Here is a 24,422-nt window from a genome sequence, read left to right as displayed (position 1 = left end):
GAACTATTTTTTTTTTTTTATAGTTAATTTATTTTGGCTGCACTCTTTGTTGTAGAGCACAGTGCTAGGTGCACGGGCTTCAGTAGTTGCTGCACACGATCTGAGTTGCTGTGAAGCAGATGGGATCTTCCTGGACCAGGGATCAAACCCACGTCCCCCTGCATGGCAGGTGGATTCTCATCCATTGTCCTACCAGGGAAGTCCCCTCCAATTGTTTTTTCATGACCTTTACATGGAGTAAGGAAAAATGCTTCCTTTGCAGAATGTGTTTACCTTTTAGGCCCTCATGGAATTTTCTAGAAATTCTGAAGGTGGGATTCAGCTGGAGGGTCAGGTAGGGGTGATCTGGAGCCACCAGAGGGTCATCATCCATTTGTCAGGTGGGGTGGGGGACAGTCCCTCACAGGCCGTGGGGAGTAGGAGTGACTTTGGTGGCAGGTGGGGGTGACTGGTGCTCCTTACGTGTCCCTCCAGCCCAGCCTTGGAAAGGTCGTTGGCTGGAAGCAAAAAGCACTGAAAGGAAATTTACAAAAATGCTCCTCCGCAAACTCTAAATGGAGTTAAGTGTGTAAAGAGTAGGTGAGAGTAGGTTCTGGTCTGAAAACCTGCTGACCTTTGTAGCGACATTTGAACCTTTACAGCTCGGGCTGTGAGGCGGGAGGTGGGCCCAGGCCAGGACTCAGCAGAATTACCAACATCCTCCAATGCTGCAAACGGGCTCTGGGGCAGACGAGATTTCTCAGAACATGTCAGAGGCACCAGTGCTTTTCTTTTGAGAATGACCATTGTCGTAGGCACTCAGAAATGTTGCATTTCGAAAGGCGGACCTACGAATCTGGGTTATCCAAGTGCTTGGGTCTTAACTGGAAACAAAAAGACACTCTGATCTCTCAAACTGCCTAATTTGATTTAATCAGAAATTTATACATACAAACATTTCCTTGTAGGCTGAGAAGTCTGCTGAGAAACCTTAGCCCAGAGTGTAATTAGCCTGAGAGAAATATCAGCATCGGAAAATAAAACAGCATATGATAAAACGTCCTAATTATGGCAACCCTGTCAGTTATTCACCCCTAATGCCTGTGTGTTTATCCCATCATCTCGTCTGATAATGACCATGACCAGGGCGATACTCCCTTGGTGTTGCCCAATAATGGGCAGTGGAGACGGTATATCTTTGCCTTTATTTTTGCTGGCACATCCTGGCATTGAAGCACAATAAAGTAATAAAATCAGGCAGCAAGACATCCTAGTCACTCCCGCCATGTTCCCGTGACCCCCTCATTTACAACAGACTGAGACAAAACTTTTTTTTTTTTTTTAGAGCAATTTAAGGTGAGGCAACACTGGATATGCAAAAATCTTTTATGGGCAGTCGTGGCAGCTGGCTGATTCTTCTAAAATGCCTGACAGCCTTCAGACCAGCGCCTGAGCTGGGTTGGAACAATTCTGTTTGATGATCACATGGGTGGGCATGTACAAAGGCGGCTTTCATCACTACCTTCTGGGCTGTGGGTGTTGTGCCTTGCAGACCATCATTCCACCTTCTAGGTCCTGTGTTAATTCCCAGTTCCAGTTCTGGGAAGGAACCTGTTAAGAAGGTGAAGTGTTTACCTGGCTGGATGACACAGGCCATTTTTAGGTATTAACAGATGAGTTGCTCCTCCCTCCCTTTTTGTTTCTCCTTAAGAAGGAGCTTCCAGGGTTCAGGAAAAGCTGAGAACAATTTCAAGGGGAAACACTGGCTTGAGTTTGAGACCATGAAAGAGACAGAGCAGCAAGGCAGAGAGACCTGTTCTAGGTAGCTGTTCTCCAGATGCTGTAGAAAGCGGCTGGTCCCAGGCACAGAGCTCCTGGTCAAAGTGCATTTCCTTGGGGATCTTGCCCCGTTCAGCATAGAGTTATAAGAGGATTCCGGAGGTTAGAGACACAAGAGAGGAGAAACAAAATGGCTTGACTCTGCAGAACTTACCTCAGGCTTGACTGAGCTTAGTGTAACCACCATAAAAATAAGAGGTTTAGAAGCTGTGGAACAAGTCAGGACTGGCCCAAATACGTGCCTTTGTGTCCCTGAACTTTCATCTCCTCCTTCGCCCCCTTTTCTGGTGTGACTCTGCCCAAACCTGCAGCGGTTAAGAAAGCACCATGATTTAGGAGGGATCTCCAGCAACAAGCTGCTCAGAGTTTTATGTAGCTGAGCTCTGTGCTGATGCCTGCTCCAGGACACAGCCTAGAGGAGACTGGGCAGCCTTCAAAATGGCCATGAGGCTATGGGAACCCCCGGCGGGCTATGGCCTCAGGCAGCCACAGGGCCATCTGCAGGGGTCCTAACTGTCACAGACACCAGGCTGTTCAGTCGTTCAGTCGTGTCCGACTCTTTGCTACTCCAAGGATTGCAGCACACCAGGCTTCCCTGTCCTTCACTATCTCCCAAAGTTTGCTCAAACTCATGTCCAGTGAGTTGGTGATGCCATCCAACCATCTCATCCTCTGTCACCTCCTTCTCCTCCTGCCTTCAATCTTTCCCAGCATCAGGGTCTTTTCCAGTGAGTTGGCTCTTTGCATCAGGTGGCCAAAATATTGGAGCTTCAGCTTCAGCATCAGTCCTTCCAGTGACTATTCAGGGTTGATTTCCTTTAGGATGGACTGGCGTGATCTTGCAGTCCAAGGGACTCTCAAGCATCTTCTCTAGCACTACAGTTAGAAAGCATCAGTTCTTTGGTGCTCAGCCTTCTTTATGGTCCAACTTCCGTACATGACTACTGGAAACACCAGGTGGACCTGCCCATAAATGCTAGAAGCGGGAAGGGAGAGCTGGAGGAGTTGGAGCCTGTGAAGCCAGTGCCTCACAGCTTAGGGAACTCTGAGGTCACTTAACTGAGTCTATTGGTGCCTCTTCATGTATATTAAGTTCACCCATTATCTTTACACTTATGCAGCTGGATTTATCAGCTAGAAGTTCTTGTAAGAACCTTCTCATCAACAGATCATCCATTGGGGTGTGGTTCAAACCATTCTGTCTTATGCATTAACCATAGCACTGGACCAGCCTTATCTCTTGTCCAAGGTGGGGCTGAGGCCCTGGACTGCCAGCATTATGTTACCTTGGCAAACTTTGTTAAAAATTCAGATCTCTGGACCCCATACAATACCTATTGAATCAGACTCTGGATTTTTTTAAATTAATACTTTTGCGTTTTTTTTTTTTTTAATTGGAGTAAAACTACATGCAGTAGAGGAAACAAACCTTAATTAACACTTTGTCAAGGTGAGTATACCCACCATGTTGCCACCACCCCACTCAAGCTATAGAATATTTCTACCACCCTAAGGGCTCCTTCCAGTCTTTCCAGACAATACCCAGCTTCCAAAGGCAGCTCTTCTTCTGACTCCCGTCACACAGTTTTCCTGTATTTGAACTTCACCTACATTGGACTCTCCTAAAGGACTCTTGAGTATGGTTTCTTTCCCTCTACATTATGTGTGTGAGATTTATCCACATTGCGGTTTGTAGTAATAGCTGTTTTTTTCCACTGTGATATGAGCGTATGGTGTAGTGTATGTGGTGTAGTGTGGGGTAGTATATGAGTATGCATGCTAAGTTGCTTCAGTCGTGTCTGACCCTTTGTGACTCCATGGACTGTAGCCTGCAAGGCTCCTCTGTCCATGGGATTCTCCAGGCAAGAAGACTGGAGTGGGTTGCCGTGCCCTCCTCCAGGGGGTCTTCCCAACCTAGGGGTCGAAGCCACATCTCTTCCGTCTCCTGCATTGGCAGGCAGGTTCTTTACCACTAGTGCCATCTGGGAAGCCCGTATATGAGTATACTACTGAAAGCTTGTTGCTGAATCACGGAAAGACGCCGGGATCCTTGGCCTCTGGAGGAGGATTCAATCCGGAGTCAGAGATGAGGCTTCATCGCTCAGAGCTTTTGTGTCAGTCAGTCAGTCAGTTCAGTCATTCAGTCATGTCCGACTCTTTGTGACCCCATGAATTGCAGCACGCCAGGTCTCCCTGTCCATCACCATCTCCCAGAGTTCACGAAAACTCACGTTCATCGAGTCGGTGATTCTAGCCCGCCATCTCATTCTCTGTCGTCCCCTTTTCCTCCTGCCCCCAATCCCTCCCAGCATCAGAGTCTTTTCCAATGATCAACTCTTCACATGAGGTGGCCAAAGTACTGGAGTTTCAGCTTTAGCATCATTCCTTCCAAAGAAATCCCAGGGCTGATCTCCTTTAGAATGGACTGGTTGGATCTCCTTGCAGTCCAAGGGACTTTCAAGAGTCTTCTCCAACACCACAGTTCAAAAGCATCAATTCCTCAGCGCTCAACTTTCTTCACAGTCCAACTCTCACATCCATACACGACCACTGGAAAAACCATAGCCTTGACTAAGACGGATCTTTGTTGGCAAAGTAATGTCTCTGCTTTTCAATATGCTGTCTAGGTTGGTCATAACTTTTCTTCCAAGGAGTAAGAGTCTTTTAATTTCATGGCTGCAGTCACCATCTGCAGTGATTTTGGAGCCCCCCCAAAAAAGCCTGACACTGTTTCCACTTTTTCCCCATCTATTTCCCACGAAGTGATGGGACCAGATGCCATGATCTTCGTTTTCTGAATGTTGAGCTTTAAGCCAACTTTTTCACTCTCCACTTTCACTTTCATCAAGAGGCTTTTTAGTTCCTCTTCACTTTCTGCCATAAGGGTGGTGTCATCTGCATATCTGAGGTTATTGCTATTTCTCCCGGCAATCTTGATTCTAGCCTGTGCTTCTTCCAGCCCAGCGTTTCTCATGATGTACTCTGCATATAAGTTAAACAAACAGGGTGGCAATATACAGCCTTGACGTCCTCCTTTTCCTATTTGGAACCAGTCTGTTGTTCCATGTCCAGTTCTAACTGTTGCTTCCTGACCTGCATATAGGTTTCTCAAGAGGCAGGTCAGGTGGTCTGGTATTCCCATCTCTTTCAGAATTTTCCACAGTTTATTGTGATCCACACAGTCAGTACATCCATACATGACCACTGGCAAAACCAGTCGTCATGTATGGATGACCATATGGATGAAAAAAACTGGAGAAGGAAATGGAAACCCACTCCAGTGTTCTTGCCTGGAGAATCCCAGGGACGGGGGAGCCTGGTGGGCTGCCATCTATGAGGTCACACAGAGTCAGACACGACTGAAGCGACAGCACACAGTCAAAGGCTTTGGCATAGTCAATAAGCAGAAATAGATGTTTTTCTTGCACTTTCTTGCTTTCTCGATAATCCAGCGGATGTTGGCAACTTGATCTCTGGTTCCTCTGCCTTTTCTAAAACCAGCTTGAACATCAGGAAGTTCACGGTTCACGTATTGCTGAAGCCTGGCTCGGAGAATCCTGAGCATTACTTTACTAGCGTGTGAGATGAGTGCAATTGTGCGGTAGTTTGAGCATTCTTTGGCATTGCCTTTCTTTGGGATTGGAATGAAAACTGACCTTTTCCAGTCCTGTGGCCACTGCTGAGTTTTCCAAATTTGCTGGCATATTGAGTGCAGCGCTTTCACATCATCATCTTTCAGGATTTGAAAGAGCTCAACTGGAATTCCATCACATCCACTAGCTTTGTTCGTAGTGATGCTTTCAAAGGCCCACTTGACTTCACATTCCAGGATGTCTGGCTCTAGGTCAGTGATCACACCATCGTGATTACCTGGGTCATGAAGATCTTTTTTGTACAGTTCTTCTGTGTATTCTTGCCACCTCTTCTAAATATCTTCTCCTTCTGTTAGGTCCTTACCATTTCTGTCCTTTATCGAGCCCATCCCTTGGTATCTCTAATTTTCTTGAAGAGATCTCTAGTCTTTGCCATTTTGTTGTTTTCCTCTATTCCTTTGCATTGATCGCTGAGGAAGGCTTTCTTATCTCTTCTTGGTATTCTTTGGAACTCTGCATTCAAATGCTTGTATCTTTGCTTTTCTCCTTTGCTTTTCGCTTCTCTTCTTTTCACAGCTATTTGTAAGGCCTCCCCAGACAGCCATTTTGCTTTTTTGCATTTCTTTTCCATGGGGATGGTCTTGATCCCTGTCTCCTGTACAATGTCATGAACCTCCGTCCATAGTTCATCAGGCACTCTATCAATCAGATCTAGTCCCTTAAATCTATTTCTCACTTCCACTGAATAATCATAGGGGATTTGATTTAGGTCATACCTGAATGGTCTAGTGTTTTTCCCTACTTTCTTTAATTTCAGTCTGAATTTGGCAATAAGGAGTTCATGATCTGAGCCACAGTTAGCTTCCGGTCTTGTTTTTGCTGACTGTATAGAGCTTCTCCATCTTTGGCTGCAAAGAATATAATCAGTCTGATTTCCGTGTTGACCATCTGGTGATGTCCATGTGTAGAGTCTTCTCTTGTGTTGTTGGAAGAGGGTGTTTGCTATGACCAGTGCATTCTCTTGGCAAAACTCTATTAGCCTTTGCCCTGCTTCATTCCATATTCCAAGGCCAAATTTGCCTGTTACTCCAGGTGTTTCTTGACTTCCTACTTTTGCATTCCAGTCCCCTATAATGAAAAGGACATCTTTTTTGGGTGTTAGTTCTATAAGGTCTTGTAGGTCTTCATAGAACCGTTCAACTTCAGCTTCTTCAGCATTAGTTGTTGGGGCATAGACTTGGATTACTGTGATACTGAATGGTTTGCCTTGGAAATGAACAGAGATCATTCTCTTGTTTTTGAGATTGCATCCAAGTACTGCATTTTGGACTCTTTTGTTGACCATAATGGCTACTCCATTTCTTCTAAGGTATTCCTGCCTGCAGTAGTAGATATAATGGTCATCTGAGTTAAATTCACCCATTCCAGTCCATTTTAGTTCGTTGATTCCTAGAATGTTGACATTCACTCTTGGCATCTCCTGTTTGACCAATTCCAATTTGCCTTGATTCATAGACCTAACATTCCAGGTTCCTATGCAATATTGCTCTTTACAGCCTCGGACCTTGCTTCTATCACCAGTCACATCCACAGCTGGGTATTGTTTTTGCTTTGGCTCCATCCCTTCATTCTTTCTGGAGTTATTTCTCCACTGATCTCCAGTAGCATATTGGGCACCTACTGACCTGGGGAGTTCCTCTTTCAGTATCCAATCATTTTGCCTTTTCATACTGTTCATGGGATTTTCAAGGCAAGAATACTGAAGTGGTTTGCCATTCCCTTCTCCAGTGGACCACATTCTGTCAGATCTCTCCACCATGACCCGCCTGTCTTGGGTGGCCCCACAGGCATGGCTTAGTTTCATTGAATTAGACAAGGCTGTGGTCCTAGTGTAATTAGATTGACTAGTTTTCTGTGAGTATGGTTTCAGTGTGTCTGCCCTCTGATGCCCTCTTGCAACACCTACCGTCTTACTTGGGTTTCTCTTACCTTGGGCGTGGGGTATCTCTTCAAGGCTGATGCAGCAAAGCGCAGCTGCTGCTCCTTACCTTGGATGAAGGGTATCTCCTCACCGCCAGCCCACCTGACCTTGAACATGGAGTACCTCCTCTAGGCCCTCCTGCGCCCGCACAGCCACCACTCCTTGGATGTGGGGTTGCCCCGCTCAGCTGCCGCCCCTGACCTCTCGCGTGGGGTAGCTCCTCCCTGCCGCCGCCCCTTGGCCTCAGATGTGAGGTAGCTCCTCTCGGCTGTTCCTGTGCCGTTGCAGCCTGGCACTCTTGGCCACTGCCCTGACCTCGGACGTGGGGTAGCTCCTCTTGGCTGCTGCCCCTCGGGTATGGGGTCCTTTTGTGTAATAAAATTTTATTAAAGTATAAAGGAGATAGAGAAACCTTCTGACATAGACATCAGAAGAGGGTAGAAAGAGTACCCATTTGCTAATGTTAGCAATGGAGTTGTATACTCTCCAGTGAATCCAAAGAATATCTGGAGGTTGTAAAGATCTCACCAGACCTACTCTCATAATTTACATTTTAAGATAACAGAGTTAGCCAGAAGGTTTAATCCAGTGACTGCCTTCAGGCAGGATACATTATTGTTATATAATCCTTGTAAAGACCAGACGTACTCCCGTAATTTACATTTTAAGATAACGGGATTAGCCAGAAGGTTTAATCCAGAGACTGTCCTCAGGCAGGATACATAATCGTAAGGAATGTGGAGGAAAAAAGAAAATTTGTCCTTTCTTCCTCCTTGAGAATTCCAGACCCCTCTCTCCTTGGGGACCCCTAGACTTCTTATCAACCTGCCTAGGAAATGACTCTCTCACTACCATTTATTTATTCATTCTACTCTTGGTGGTGTCTCAGTTGTTTCCAGGTTTTGGCTATCACACTAAAGCTGCTAGGAATATTCATTTAAGTGCTTTTTGTGCCCCTAACACTCATTTCTGTTGGGAGTGTAATTGCTATGTCATAGCATAAATGCATGTTTATTTTGGGTAAATAATCACCAGTTTTCCAGAGTGGTTGCACCAATTTGCACTCTCACCAATAGTGGATGGAGAGTCCACTGCTCTACATTCCTGTCCACACTTCATATTGTTTGAGCTTTTCATTTTAGCCATTCTGGTAGGTGTGTCTTCGAATCTATTTACGGTTATAACTTGCATTGCCCTGTTAGCTAATGATGTTAAGAACCTTATCACGTGCTTGTTGGCCATCTGGGCTTTGTCTTTGTGAAGAGGCGGATCGAGTGTTTTTTAAAACTGAGTTTGGGGTCTCTTATCAACTCTTCATTTGTAGGAACAGCTTGTTATGAACAGCCTCTCCAGGTGACTTAAGAACTTCATGCCAGAGAACCACCTCTGAAGAATTTCTTAAGATGCCCGATTTTCTTGAAGCATCTTTTTTCCTTTCTTCAATTCTCAAACCAGCAGTTGACTTTCTCCCTTTCTGTTATTCAGGTTATAGATTCAGTGCTTTCCTATCAATTCCGTTTGGACTGCAGGTGGAATAAATGGACTTCCTGGCCTAAATATGGCCGTTTCTGTCATCAGAGCCTGGCTGAGTCTTCTGGTCTTTCCGGCAGCATTTTGTTAGTGCTATAACTTTGTTGGGAAGAGAAAGAAGAGATTGGGAACTGCCCCAGGAGGATGAAGTCTATGGCTCCCCTCTCTTCTCTAACATCTGCCTTTCTTTTCTCCCGCAAGCCCCAGAAGGGAGGATGTCTGCTCAGTGTTCTGTGCCTGCGCCCGGGTACCTGTGTGTGGATGTGACCCGCTCAGGTTATCAGGGAGACATTGTTTCTACCTGCTTTCCTACCCTCTATATCAACTGTGAACAGTCTGCCGTCTAAGTACAAATGCTCCCCAATGGAGGAGGGGACCTAAACATTTTAGTGTCCCGGGGTCGTAGAACTCATAGGAACTAGCCCTCATTCCAGAGATGGAAACAGTAGAGAATGCTGGGCATCGTGTCCTGGTGGGAGAGCCTGCTGGTCTTTTTCACAAATGATCATCCTGGCAAGAGAGGTGTGTCTCTAAAGAGGATCAAGAGATGGAGGGAGGGGAAGAATATGTCTTTCTTTTTTTGCCTTTAATAATAAAGGGGGTTCCCTCTGGCTGCTCTTTTCCCTCTGAGAACCGCTATTCAGAGGCCCTGAATGGCAGGAAGTAAGTGGTGAGGAGATGGAAGGAAGGCAGAAGGCTCAGCGAGTGTGTGTGTCCTCCCTGCCCACACCTCCCACTTGTAGGCTGGGGGAAGGGACCTCAGAAGGCTACTTACAGTATCATCACTGTTAACAAACATTCACCATGATTTTGTGTGCGTGCAGAGTGGAGTCTGGCACTTGTAATTGTGAGACTAGTTCTGATGAAGATCTCCTCTTGCATTTGCAGGCTGGCTGTGATGGTGAGAGTATTGGAAATTGCCCATTTTCTCAGCGTCTCTTTATGATTCTCTGGCTAAAGGGCGTTATATTTAATGTGACAACAGTGGACTTGAAAAGGTAAGACCAGGTTTCTGCAGTATTGAAATAACTATCCCCAATTCCGTATACACACAGGCACACAGAGAGACACCCAGGCAGACACATACAGACAGACAGGCACAGGCACACACGCAGAGATGGAGACACGCATACACACAGACATACAGACACAGGCGCATGCACAGACCCAAATACAGACACAAACACACAGACACACACATACAAACACTGAGACAAAGACAGACACGCACAGAGGCACACAGAAACACATACACACAGGCGTGCACACACACTCACAGATGGAGACACAAAGACATACAGACATAGGCACATACACAGACACAACACACAGACACACATACACACACAGAGACAGACACACAGACACACAGGTGCACCTGCACAGATGGAGACATACAGATACAGGTGCAGACACACACACACACACAGGGACAGAAACACATGGGTACATGCATACACATTCCTAGGACCCATGGCCCCTGTCCTGGGCATATCCACCCTGGGTCAGGACCCTGGATTGGAGCGGGAGTACGTGGGCCACAGAGTCATTACAGGATGGGGTCAGATGTAACCTGGAAGGAGTAGGAGAAGGGGAACCGGGAGGAGCCTGCTCACCCCATGACTGGTCAGCTGTGACTCTCTCTGGAGGCTGCCTGAGCCCCACTCCTGGCTGATAACAACTGGGGAGGGTTAACTTTTCAGCCTCATCTCCAGATAAAGGGCCACACTTTCCTTGCCAGTAGGACAGTTTGTAAACTCCCAGTTGCCTTTGAAATTCTCAAGGGTGGTTTCTCTTCCACTGATGTGTGTATGTGTGTGTGTGTGTGTGGGGCTTGGTTAAGCCTTGGCAATGATCCCAACCCTGGCACTGCCCTTCCCCCCTGCCCAGGAAACCCGCGGACCTGCAGAACTTGGCTCCCGGCACCAACCCACCTTTCATGACTTTTGATGGTGAAGTCAAGACAGATGTGAATAAGATCGAGGAGTTCTTAGAGGAGAAATTGGCTCCCCCAAGGTGGGCCTCATCAAAACCTTCCCTGTTCACAGACACTTCTAAAGCTCTTGGTGCTGTGTGTTGGTTTTCTGTGGCCATGGCTCTTACCTCCTGAGCTGTACCTGTGGTGTGCCACAGGAAACACAGCGAGATTAGAAGCCCTGAGTCTAGGTGGCTGGGAATTCTCTACTCTGCCATTTGGCAATTAGGGTTTGATGGCAGGAAGTGGGCTGATGTCACGTGGGTGGCCCGTTTTGATGGCCCGTTGGGAATGTGTGTTACATGCAACATCGCAGCAGGCTGGGCCTGCAAGGGAGCCTTCTAGTTCATCATCTTTATTTTAGGAGGGAGAGAACTGAGACCAGCAAGGACAGGGGGCCCTCCATCCCAGGATGAGAACAGTCCATCCAGTGCTTTACTCCTGGCTGGTGTTGCTCCCAACTTTGAAGATGGATAGATTAGGAAAACACTTAAGGAGCAGTTTTCATTTTTATATCTGCTCAAAGAAAGGCATTTCTTCTCCTCCTGCTTTGTTTTCTCCTAACTCAAACATTGCTAATCTGTGATACTCTTACTTTGAACTTTTAAGGTACCCTAAGCTGGGGACCCAACACCCTGAATCTAACTCTGCTGGAAATGACGTGTTTGCCAAGTTCTCAGCATTTATAAAAAACACCAAGAAGGATGCAAATGAGAGTGAGTCCCTCCCATCTTCCTGTTTTCTGTTTTCTGCATGGACCTCTATTCCGCCTCTGGTGTGGTTTCTTTTAAGATCAGGGAGGGACCTGTGTATAGAAATAAGGGAAAAGTACCTCCTACTCTGAGCCTGCACATGGGTTTCAGGGACTGAGTGCTTTTCTAGAGATTATCCAGAAAAGGACATTTTTAGGAGAAGATCATCACCACCAGTGATTCCTTGCTCTCCCATGGAATTCAGGGTGAATGAACCTTCTATTGATGCTTCCTTCATTATATGATTTCCATAAAGATTTTTTTTTTTAATTTTTAAAAAAATGTTTTGGTCACATGGTGTGGTGTGTGGGATCTTAGTTCCTTGTCCCTGCATTGGAAATGCAGAGTCTTTTTTAGTTTATTTATTTTTAGTTGGAATACAATTCCTTTAGCATATTATGTTGGTTTTTGCCATACATCAACATGAATCAGCCATGGGTATACACCCGTCTCCTCCCTCTTGAGCCTCCCTCCCACCTCCCATCCCACCTGGAAAGCAGAGTCTTAACCATTCAGTTCAGTTCAGTCGCTCAGTCACGTCTGACTCTTTGCAATCCCATGGACTGCAGTATGCCAGGCCTCCCTGTCCATCACCAACTCCCGGAGTTTACCCAAACTTATGTACATTGAGTCGGTGATGCCCACCATGAAAGTTTTTCCATATAGATTTTTGAATAAATGAATGAGTTCTAGAAGCAGCAGTGTTGTGTAAAGAGCAGAATTATTTTCCAAGGAGAAGTGAGTCTTTTATTTAGATCTCATAAACCCACCTGTCTCCTTCCTGAGTCTCTAACACTCACTGGCTGTGTCTCAGGAGGGAAGGGACAGACTCCTTTTTTTTTTGATATCTGGAGAGAGGAGGGCAGGAGGAGAAGGGGATAACAAGATGAGAAGATTGGATGGCATCATCAACCCAATGGACATGAGTTTGAGCAAGCTCTGGGAGTTGGCGAAGGACAGGGAAGCCTGGCGTGCTGCAGTCCATGGGGTTGCAAAGAGCTGGACATGACTGAGCAGCTGAACAATGACAAAGACAGAGGAGACATGGATTTCCATGGCTCATCTTAGTTGTTTTCTGCCTTCCTATTTCAGTTTATGAAAGGAACCTGTTAAAGGCCCTGAAGAAGCTAGATAGTTATCTGAACAGTCCCCTGCCTGATGAGATAGATGCCTACAGCACCGAGGAAGCTGCTATTTCTGGACGGAAGTTCCTGGATGGCAATGAGCTCACGCTGGCTGACTGCAACCTCTTACCCAAGCTCCACATTATTAAGGTTTGTCCTTCCTCCTATGTTGGGTGCTGAATACATGAATGGGGCTTTGTTCCATTTTGTTTTGACTTGTGGGTTTTTTCCCAAGACAATCTAAAACACGGGCTCTTGAATTTAAAAGCCTAGCTCGTTTCTGTTTGCGGCAGCCAAGCCCCAAGTCTGAGATCTGTGGATGCTATTATCAGGTGTTCCTTGGCGGCTCTCATGAAGCATCTGAGAGCTTGGCTCTCATCCCTCCATCCTCACAGCTTCTTTTTTCCAGTCTTAACCCCCACAGCCTAAAGACAAGCTCTGTGAAAGCAATTTGAGGGAATACATTGATTATAGCTGGTATTTCATACTCCAGTCTTGGAGATGGTGTGTGGAATCTACAAGGATTAAAATGTGAACTCTGGAAATTCCCTGGTGGTGGTCCAGTGGTTGGGACTCAGCGCTTTCACCGGGGTGGCCTGGGTTCAATCCTTGGGTGGGGAACTAAGATCCTGCAAGCTGAGCAGTGCAGTCCAAAAGCAAAAACAGCAACCAAAAAACTGAGCCAACCTTGAAAAAAAAATGTGAACTCAGTCAATTGTTGGTGATGGGAAGAGTAAGCCTAACCCTGGGATAAAGGAGGAGGTTGGCTCTTAACACAGACGCCTTAACAGCTGGTGAGCAGCTGACAGCTCCTCGGCTGGACCACATGCAGCCTGTTTTCCCAGGTGATCGAACATGAAATAAGGGTCGCTGGTCATGTATAATTAGGGTTTAAAGATTCCCTAGACCAGTGGTTCTCCAACATTTGTTGGCATAAGAATTATGCCTTCTAATTTAGAAATGTGCCTGCTCAGGGGCTCCAGTTGTGTCCGACTCTTTCTGACCCCGTGGACTGCAGCCCACCAGACTCCTCTGTCCATGGGATTTTCCCAGCAAGTTTACTGGAGTGGGTTACCATGCCCTCCTCCAGGGAATCTTTCTGACCCGGGGATTGAACCCACATCTCCTGCAATGCAGGCAGATTCTTTACCACTGAGGCACCAGGGAAGCCCTTTTAGAAATGTAAACCCATCAGTTCAGCCCCTGACTTACTAAAAGCAGAACTTCTGGGGGTGACTCTGAAATTCAGAAGCAGACGACCCCACCCTTGGTCTCCGTATTTATGGCTGCTCTCCAAAGTGCCCCAGTCTGGCTGTTACTCACAGCTATTAGTTGTTGTATCATTATCACTGTTGCTATGCCCTTGGTCCTTAGTAGCCCTAGATGCCCCAGGAAGAAGCCCAACCCTTGTTCTGGGGCATCCTTATTATTTAGATCATACCAGGTGCAGAACTAGGTCCTTGGTATAAGGATAGGGAGATTGGAGAGAAGACATAGGGAAATACAAGTCAATGACTTTGTGTTCTAATAATGTGTTTATTTGACATTTTAGTTCAGTTTAGTCGCTCAGTGGTGTCCGACTCTGCGACCCCATGGACTGCAGGTTCATGGGGTTGCAAAGAGTTGGACATGACTGAGTGACTGAACTGAACTGAACTGGACTGCATGACGCTAGGCTTCCCTGTCCATCACCAACTCCCAGAGCTTACTCAAACTCATGTTTATCAAATCAGTGATGTCATCCAACCATCTCATCCTCTGTTGTCCCCTTCTCCCACCTTCAATCTTTCCCAGCTTCAGGGTCTTTTCCAAGGAATTGGCTCTTCGAATCAGGTAGCCAAAGTATTGGAGTTTCAGCTTCAACATCAGTCCTTTCAATGAATATTCAGGACTGATTTCCTTTAGGATGGACTGGTTGGATCTCCTTGCAGTCCATGGGACTCTCAAGAGTTTTCTTCAACACCACAGTTCAAAAGCATCAGTTCTTCAGTGCTCAGCTTTATAGTCCAACTCTCACATCCATACATGACTAATTTGGCATTTAGAAATTTACAAATTAGGTTCCCACAGTCTGTGGCATGGCTGTCCTGTGGGCGACTGGCCACCCCGTTACTCCAGTCATTCTTTGCCTTCCTTTTCCTTCCCTACTCCATTCCCAGCCTTGCCCCATTCATCTTCTTTCTTCTCTCTTTCCTGATGTGTTCAAGGGGCACCAACCTGAAAGCTAAGCCTTGAGGATGCTGCTGATCCTCCAAGTGAATTTTCTTTTTAATAACTGCCAGTGTTCTGACGTAAAATTTCATGATGGCAAATCAGTCCTTCAAACCTGCCACATTGGTAATTATCCAAACCAGACATTTGGGAGCCATTTTCCAACAGATTATTTATGTCATTGTGTCTGGTTTAGTCCCTTTATTAAACATATTCTCATCATTGCTCTGACTAATGTAACATCACAGAAGCACATGGAGTTTAGGGAAGGCAAGAAAAAGACACACATATGTACACACATGCATACATACACAGATCAGTTGCCACTTGTTTAGCTCCTATTAAAAAAAGACTGTTTAAAATGTCAGTAGAGGGTATAAACTTCAGAGTAAAATAAAGCAGTCCACAGCTCCAATGGAAGACCTAACTGCAAAATCTTCAAAGCCACTTAGCACTCAAAATACCCAGCAGCTTAATAATCTTCCAGGATGGAGCACTTCTGAAAGGCAATGAGAATCAATCTACAGGAATTTATGGTAAGACAATGAGAAAATAGAGGACTTTATAATCTATTCCTATCCTGAAACCAGCAAAAACATTCTGAAAATCTAAAGCATTATCTCTACCTTTAATTTCTTTTTGGCTGCATTGGGTAGCACCTGGGACCTTGGTTCCCCATCCAAGGATTGAATATGCACCTCCGCATTGGAAGCTCAGAGTCTTAGCCACTGGACCACCAGGGAAGTCCCCCTCCACCTTTTGTAAAATTAGAAAGGATGGACCACCAACTCAAAGACTTAGACACTAGCTTCTCTAGATCTTCGGATGTCTGTAAAAGTCTGTAAAAGGTTCGGATGTCTGTAAAAGTAAATAATACAGCCTTGAAGTGCCCAACCTAAGCTTCTTTGTTTGAGGACAGAGCACCAAGTGGGCCAAGAGAGGCAGGGACCAGCCCTACGGAGATGAGATCTCTGTGGAGGCAGAGCTGAAGGTGAAACTGTTCAGAGGTGTCATCTGTGTGTTCTGCCACTGTCCCCTGACCCAAAGGAACAGGGAGGGGAGATGGAGGGGAGGAGAGAAGGAAAGAGGCATTCTGCTTTGTGACTGCTGAGCGGAGAAAAGAAATAAGCTTGGAATCACTCAGAAGAGAGACTGTAGATGACCTCAGCATCACTTTTAGCCAGGGCGACCTCCTCCTAATCCATGAGCTTCAGAGTGGAGGAGGCACTAGACCCTCATGTGTCCCTGGGGCAGAGTATAGAGCAGTGTTTGAAGAACAGGTGAAAACAGTTAGAGTGTTAGTTGCTCAGTTGTGTCTGATTCTGCCACCCTGGAATCTAGCCCGCTAGGCTCCTCCATCCACGGAATTCTCCAGGCAAGACTATTGGAGTGGGCTGTCATTTCCTTCTCCAGGAGATCTTCCTGACCAGGAGTTGAACCTGGGTCTTCTGCAATGCAGGCAGTTTCTTTACCATTTGAGCCACCAGGGAAGCCCCTTGATGAGCAAGTGTTTGAGGATAAATATCCAAATTGGTCTGCCTGTTGCCTGGCCTTCCTCCCATTGCTCTCCACCTTGTTTTTAAGCAAATAGTAGGTCCAACGGGTCTGCCTGTTAAAGGATGGTTAGTAACCAAAAGGAATCTAAGTGGGACCTCTATGTGGATAGAGATGATCACAAAGAAGAGGGAGAAGGGTTAAATAGAACAAAAGAGAAAAGGGCAGATGAGAAACACCTCTCTGGTTAAGATTGGTTTCAGTAACTGAAAAGTATCTGAACTTTTCAGACAGATACTTCTCTACAGCCTCAAAGAAATGAAAGAGAACATGAACCCTTCCCTGATGGCTTAGTGGGTAAAAAACCCAAGTGCAATGCAGAAGACACAGAAGATGTGGGTTTGATCCCTGAGTTGGGAAGATGCCCTGGAGTAGGAAATAACAACTCGTTCCAGTATTCTTAGGTGAAAAATCCCATAGACAGAGAAGCCTGGCGGGCTACAGTCCATGGGGTCTCAAAAGAGTTGGACATGACTGAGCTACTCAGCATAGCACATGAACCTTTGGAGAAAGCGCTCGAAGACAAGTAACAAAGTGTCAAAAAATATAATCTCACAAAGAGGATGAGAATGAAACTGGTGGAACTGAAAAAAACCTTAAAGACAAAACAATGTCAGAAATTGTTTAGAAGTTGTATTAGGAGTAGCAAGAGGTGGAAAATGACATTGCAGAAATCCATCAAGGATTTGGAAGACAGCCTGAGGAAATGATCTCAAATTGAATGGAGAAGAAGCAAGAGGTAAAGGTGAACCTAATCAGGAAAAAGAACAGGAAAGAAAAAAAGAGGCAAAAGAAGACTCAAAGGTAAAGTGTTTTGAATTAAAGGATGACCTGAACATTGACTTTAAATAGCCATCCATGATTAGAAAAATAACTGTCCTGAACAGTCAACACACTGTGATATAGCTGGTAAATTACATTTGAACTTTGATGATAAAAAAAACACCCCTTTGCGTGCCCAGATGATAATGATAATAGTAATAATAATAAAAGGGAAGTGCAGCTACACAACAAAGAAATTCAGACTAGCCTCATACGTCTCTAAAGTGAGGTGACAGTGTTAGCAGCTCAGTCGTGCTTGACTCTGTGCAACCCCCTGTCAGGCCCCTCTGGAATTCTCCAGGCAAGAATACTGGAGTGGCACTGACATAAATCAGAGCAAGATCCTCTATGACCCACCTCCTAGAGTAATAGAAATAAAAACAAAAGTAAACAAGTGAGATCTTATTAAACTTAAAAGCTTTTGCACAGCAAAGAAAGCTAAAAGCAAGGTGAAAAGACAACCCTCAGGATGGGAGAAACTAATAGCAAATGAAACAATTGACAAAGGATTAATTTCCAAAATATATAAGCAGCTCATACAACTCAATACCAGAGAAACAAACAAGCCAGTCAAAAAGTGGGAAAAAGACCTAAACTGACATTTCTCCAAAGAAGACATACAGAAGGCTAACAAACACATGAAAAGATGCTCAATATTGCTCATTATCAGAGAAATGCAAATCAAAACTACAATGAACAATCACACCACACAGGTCAGAATGGCCATCATCAAAAAGTCTACAAACAATAAATGCTGGAGAGGGTGTGGAGAAAAGGGAACACTCTTGTACTGTTGGTGGGAATATGAACTGGTATAGCCACTATGGAAGATGGTATGGAGATTCCTTAAAAAAACTAGGAATAAAAGCACCATGAGTTCACTTCAGTTCAGTCGCTCAGTCGTGTCTGACTCTTTGCGACCCCATGAATTGCAGCACGCCAGGCCTCCCTGTCCATTACCAACTCCTGGAGTTCACTCAGACTCAACGTCCATCAAGTCAGTGATGCCATCCAGCCATCTCATCCTCTGTCATCCCCTTATCCCCCTGCCCCCAATCCCTCCCAGCATCAGAGTCTTTTCTAATGAGTCAGCTCTTCACATGAGGTGGCCAAAGTACTGGAGTTTCAGCTTTAGCATCATTCCTTCCAAAGAACACCCAGGGCTGATCTCCTTTTGAATGGACTGGTTGGATCTCCTTGCAGTCCAAGGGACTCTCAAGAGTCTTCCCCAACACCACAGTTCAAAAGCATCAATTCTTTGGCGCTCAGCCTTCTTCACAGTCGAACTCTCACATCCGTACATGACCACAGGAAAAACCATAGCCTTGACTAGACGAAACTTTGTTGGCAAAGTAATGTCTCTGCTTTTGAATATGCTATCTAGGTTGGTCATAACTTTCCTTCCAAGGAGTAAGCATCTTTTAATTTCATGGCTGCAGTCACCATCTGCAGTGATTTTGGAGCCCCAAAATAAAGTCTGACACTGTTTCCCCATCTACTTCCCATGAAGTGATGGGACCAGATGCCATGATCTTTGTTTTCTGAATGTTGAGCTTTAAGCCAACTTTTTCACTCGCCACTTTCACCTTCATCAAGAGGCTTTTTAGTTCCTCTTCACTTTCTGCCATAAGGGTGGTGTCATCTGCATATCTGAGGTTATTGATATTTCTCCTGGGAATCTTGATTCCAGCTTGTGCTTCTTCCAATCCCACTCCTATACATATACCCTCAGGAAACCAAAATCAAAAAAGACACATGTATCCCATTGTTCAATGCAGCACTATTTATAATACCTAGAGCATGAAAACAACCTAGATGTCCATCGACAGATGAATGGATAAAGAAGTTGTGGTACATATACACAATGGAATATTACTCAGCCAGAAATGAATGCATTTGAGTCAGTTCTCATGAGGTGGATGAACCTAGAACCTATTTTACAGAGTGAAGTAAGTCAGAAAGAGAAAGACAAATATTGTATTCTAATGCATATATATGGAATGCTGGTACTGAAGAATTTATTTACAGGGCAGCAATGGAGAAACAGACATAGAGAATAGACTTAAGGACATGGGAGAGGGGAGGAGAAGGTGAGATGTATGGAAAGGGTAACGTGGAAACTTATATTACCCTATGTAAAATAGATAGCGAATGGGAATTTGCTGTATGTCTCAGAAAACTCAAACAGGGGCTCTGTATCAACCTAGAGGAGTGGGATGGGGCAGGAGATGGGAGGGAGGTTCAAAAGGGAGGGGATATATGCATACCTATGGCAATAAATTTAGATGCTTACTCCTTGTAAGCAAAGTTATGACCAACCTAGACAGCATATTAAAAAGCAGAGACATTACTTTGTCAACAAAGGTCCATCTAGTAAAGGTTATGGTTTTCTCGGTGGTCATTTATGGATGTGAGAGTTGGACTATAAAGAAAGCTGAGCTCAGAAGAATTGATGCTTTTGAACTGTGGTGTTGGAGAAGACTCTTGAGAGTCCCTTGGACTGCAAGGAGATCCAACCAGTCCATCCTAAAGGAGATCAGTCCTGAGTGTTCATTGGAAGGACTGATATTGAAGCTGAAACTCCAATATTTTGGCCACCTGATGCAAAGAGCTGACTCATTTGAGAAGACCCTGATGTTGGGAAAGATTGAAGGCAGGAGGAGAAGGGACAACAGAGGATGCGATGCTTAGATGGCATCACTGACTCAATGGACATGAGTTTGGGTAAACTCCAGGAGTTGGTGATGAACAGGGAGGCCTGGTGTGCTGCGGTTCATGGGGTTGCAAAGAGTCGGACAGGACTGAGCGACTGAACTGAACTGATGGCTGATTCATGTTGAGGTTTGACAGAAAACAACAAAATTCTGTAAGCAATTATCATTTGATTAAAAAAATAAATTAATTAAAAAAGGAAAAGAATACTGGAGTGGGTTGCCATTCCCTTCTCCATGGGATTCTAGGATCACATTAAAAGCCAGAAAACAGTGGTTTAATAGTTAAGGGATTGGGGACTTCCCTGGTGGCCTAGTGGTTAAGAATCTGCCTTCCAGTGCAGGGGATGCAGGTTCTATGCCTGGTCAGGGAACTAAGAGCCCATATGCTTTGGGGCAACTAAGCCCATGCACCACAACTAGAGAAAATGCGTGCCGCAGCGAAGACCCAGCACAGCCAATAGTTAAAGGATTAAAGGAAAGGATGTGTGATGTAAGAATTTTATATCCAAGTAAATTGTTGCTTTCACCTAGACTTCTGGTCTTGATGGAATAAGCATCCCTGAGCCATTTTGTAAAAATAAAATTTCTATATGATGACATAATAAAAAAGGATAATAAAATAAGAATCCAGGAACAGAGAAGGTGTGTGGTATAAAAGGATTAGTGATAGACATAGAACCTCTTTAGATCTGAAACCAGAACTAAAACTCAAGAGCAGTGGGAATTACAGATACAGGACTGAATCAAATATAGTAAACTTCTATTTTCACACCATTGGAAGGAGTATAATAGATCAGAAATGAAAAGAAATGTAAGTATACTAATTTCCTTGCTTATTGTCAGGAGTAAGTAGAGATCAGTCAAAGAATAGTTGATAGTCAAGCAATAAAGAATTCCTATTTTTTTAGGTTATATAGGAAACCACCAGACCCACTCTAGTATTCTTGCCTAGGAAATCCCATGAACAGAGGAGCCTGGCAGGTTATAGTCCATGCAGCCACAGAGTCAGACATGACTTAGCAACTAAACAACCATCACCACTGGAAGAGTTAAAACAGACCATAAACCTTCCAAACCACCAGAGAGGGAAATGCACACGTACACAAATGCAAAAATATTTACAGGAAGTTGGAAAACAAAGTATAACATTAGTAAGATAGGATATAAAACAAGTTTACATTTATGAGAGGCACATATGTAATAAATTTACCCAGAATGTTTGGGTGAAGCAAAAGAAGGCAAATGCAAATAAAAGAAAAGCAGGAGTCTTGACATTAATCTCTGCTGCTGCTGCTGCTAAGTCGCTTCAGTAGTGTCCGACTCTGTGCGACCCCATAGACAGCAGCCCACCAGGCTCCCTTGTCCCTGGGATTCTCCAGGCAAGAACACTGGAGTGGGTTGCCATTTCCTTCTCCAATGCATCTAGTAAGATTGAATTCAAGAAAAAGACATTAATTTAGGAGGTTCTTTGGAAAGTTATGTGGTCCTGTCTTGCTGCATCATTAGCTCGCAGCTTCCAAAATCTGAGAAATAAGTCATTAAGATCTTCTAACTGGTGACAAATTCCATGCTCATGTCATCCAAACATCCCAGGAGGCAATACAATGGGAAATATTAGTCCTTCCGAGTACTGTTGTTCAGTTGCTCAGTAGTGTCTGACTCTTTGGGACCCCATGGACTACAGAATGCCAAGCTTCCCTGTCCAGCACCAACTCCCAGAGCTTGCTCAAACTTACGTCCATTGAGTCGGTGATGCCATCCAACCATCTCATCCTCTGTCGTCCCCTTTTCCTCCTTCCTTCAATCTTTCCCAGGATCAGGGTCTTTTCCATTGAGTCGGCTCTTTGCATCACGTGGTCAAAGTATTGGAACTTTAGTATCAGTTCTCCTAATGAATATTCGGGGTTCATTTCCTTTAGGATTGACTGGTTTGATCTTGCAGTCCAAGGGACTCTCAAGAGTCTTCTCCAGCACCATAGTTCAAAAGCATCAATTCTTTGGTGCTCAGCCTTCTTTATGGTCCAACTCTCACATCCATACATGACCACTGGAAAAACCACAGCTTTGACTATATGCACATTTGTTGGCAAAGGGATGTCTCTGGTTTTTAGTAAACTGTCTAGGTTTGTCATAGTTTTCCAAATATTTGTCCCCCCAAATTTGTATCTAAGTTAGACCCAACTCCTAACTCCCGATATCTCAAAACTGACCTTATTTAGAAATAGAGTTTTTGCAGATGTAATTAGTTCAGATGAGGTCATGTTAATTGATTAGGAGCAGTAGAGTGGGCCCCTAATCCAACATGACAGATGTTCCTATAAAAGGGAGTTTGGATCCAGAGATGCCAACACAGGGAAAATGCCAGGTGCAGACTGGAGCTGTACTCCCATGAGCCAGAGACAGGGAGAGACCTGGAATGGATCCTTCGCCAGAGGCTTCAGAGGGAACCTGGCCCTGCTGACACCATGATCTTGGACTCTGGGCCTCCCGGACTGTGGGAGAAGACATTTCTGTTGTTTAAGCCACCCACGAGTGTAGTGCTTTGTTAAGGCAACCGCAGGGAACCCATACCATCTGCAAAGAGGATACACTCTCCTTTGTGATGAATTCCCAGTGACACCCTCCAGCCAGAGGAGACATCTCACACCACTGTGTTTTCATGATATTCATTCTCAGCTACCCCATCCTTATATCCACTGTTTCCTTGAGGATAAGGATTTTTCAGTTCATGAATCTGCCCTCTGCACATGGTAGACCCACAGTGAAATGCTACTCTTGGGCAGAATGATGGAAATCCACAGGTGTAACATACATGGTTGCTTGGGGTTTCAGGAGGTAAGGCTCAGCAAATTGGAAAAAGAGAGGGCACTACAAAGTGTGATCCTAGCACAATCTAAACTGAAAATCCATCCCGAACCATTGAAAGTGAAATTGTTAGTTGCTTAGTCATGTCCGAATCTATGCGATTCCATGAGTTGTCTCCTCTGTTTATGGGATTCTCTAGGTAAGAATCCTAGAGTTGGAATGAGTTGCCATTTCCTTCTCCAGGGGATCTTCCTGACCCAGGGATTGAGCCTGGGTCTCCTGTATTGCAGGCAGACTCTTTATCATCTGAGCCATCTGAATCTTTAGGCACCAAATAACTCAGCAGCAGAACCCAGGGAGAGAAAACTACTAGAAGCACAAAGAGAAATCCACCAGATTACAGAGCAAGCTCAGGGCTTCCCTGGTGGCTCAGATGGTAAAGAATCTGCCTGCTAGTGCAGGAGATTTGGGTTCAATCCCTGGGTCAGGAAGATCCCCTGAAGAAGGAAATGGTGGCCCACTCCAGTATTCTTGCCAGGGAAATCTCATGGACAGAGGAGCCTGGTGGGCCACAGTCCATGGGGTCACAAAAGAGCTGGACATGACTGAGTGACTAGACAATAGAGCAAATTCATGCCAGCGGGTCACGAGGACCATCTGTGATGAATGGGTGGGCACAGTTGTGTAGCACCTGTGTTTTGAGTCCCACACTCATTGTGCCCCCTGCAAACTCATATCACAATTTGGGCAGCTTGAAAGGCTGTAGAATGACATGGGAACTTGAGAAAGAATATATTACATGCCTCAGAAGAATGGATTGTCTGATGTAACTGCCTATGTTTGTGGGTTTTCCCTTCTTGACTGTTTCCTCTTCGTTTTCAGATTGTGGCCAAGAGATACAGAGATTTTGAATTTCCTTCTGAAATGACTGGCATCTGGAGGTACTTGAACAATGCATATGCTCGGGATGAATTCACAAACACATGTCCTGCCGACCAGGAGATTGAACACGCATATTCAGATGTTGCCAAAAGAATGAAGTGAACCTGGGCTGTTTTCTGTCTCATTTCTCAGCTATGTGAGCTAGACTATGAAAAGAGTGTCTCCTTTGTGTTTTCCTCCCAGTAACCATTCTTTGCAAAATAATGCCCATACTTTAGCAATGTGGATACCATAGCATGATCCACTCAACAGGAAATGATTCCTAGCCTTGTAATTTGTCAGCTCACTTGTGTATCTGAATAATACCAGTATCTGTTGTTATACACTCCAATTGTCTGGTTTATGTTCATTTATATCTTTGGCATTCTGGGACCTTGTAATCCATGATATTTAGGGCATGTGTTGTGCAGTTTACGTTTGAAAGCAAATAAGGTTTGGATTCAAACCTTATTTATTATTAACCTCCTTTATTTTTTAAAAAATGTGTTTTTCTCTGATAGTTTTCATAATCATGCATAACCTATTTTTCTGCTCTAAAATGGTAGTTCAACTTTTTTAAAACAAAATAATTTTTATAATTACAAAGTGATACTCGCTTATT

General features: G+C 44.7%; 1 protein-coding gene across 2 annotated transcripts in view; it reads left to right on the top strand.

Annotated features, from left to right (window-relative positions):
- The window catches only part of CLIC6 (chloride intracellular channel 6), a 55,669-nt gene extending 31,525 nt beyond the window's left edge, over nucleotides 1-24,144 (top strand). For both annotated transcript variants that reach the window (XM_006062846.3, XM_025281119.2), the window contains exons 2-6: nucleotides 9,811-9,920; nucleotides 10,813-10,938; nucleotides 11,507-11,613; nucleotides 12,742-12,923; nucleotides 23,762-24,144. In XM_006062846.3, coding sequence (XP_006062908.3) covers nucleotides 9,811-9,920; nucleotides 10,813-10,938; nucleotides 11,507-11,613; nucleotides 12,742-12,923; nucleotides 23,762-23,923 — 687 coding nt within the window. In that variant the 3' untranslated portion in view covers nucleotides 23,924-24,144. The remainder of the gene's footprint in view (nucleotides 1-9,810; nucleotides 9,921-10,812; nucleotides 10,939-11,506; nucleotides 11,614-12,741; nucleotides 12,924-23,761) is intronic.
- The last annotated feature ends 278 nt before the right edge of the window (nucleotides 24,145-24,422 follow it).

This window comes from Bubalus bubalis, chromosome 1 (assembly GCF_019923935.1).
Source record: "Bubalus bubalis isolate 160015118507 breed Murrah chromosome 1, NDDB_SH_1, whole genome shotgun sequence".
NCBI classification, from domain to species: Eukaryota; Metazoa; Chordata; class Mammalia; order Artiodactyla; family Bovidae; genus Bubalus; species Bubalus bubalis.
The sequence above is the reverse complement of the archived record's forward strand: the minus strand, read 5'-3'. Positions and strand labels throughout refer to the sequence as shown.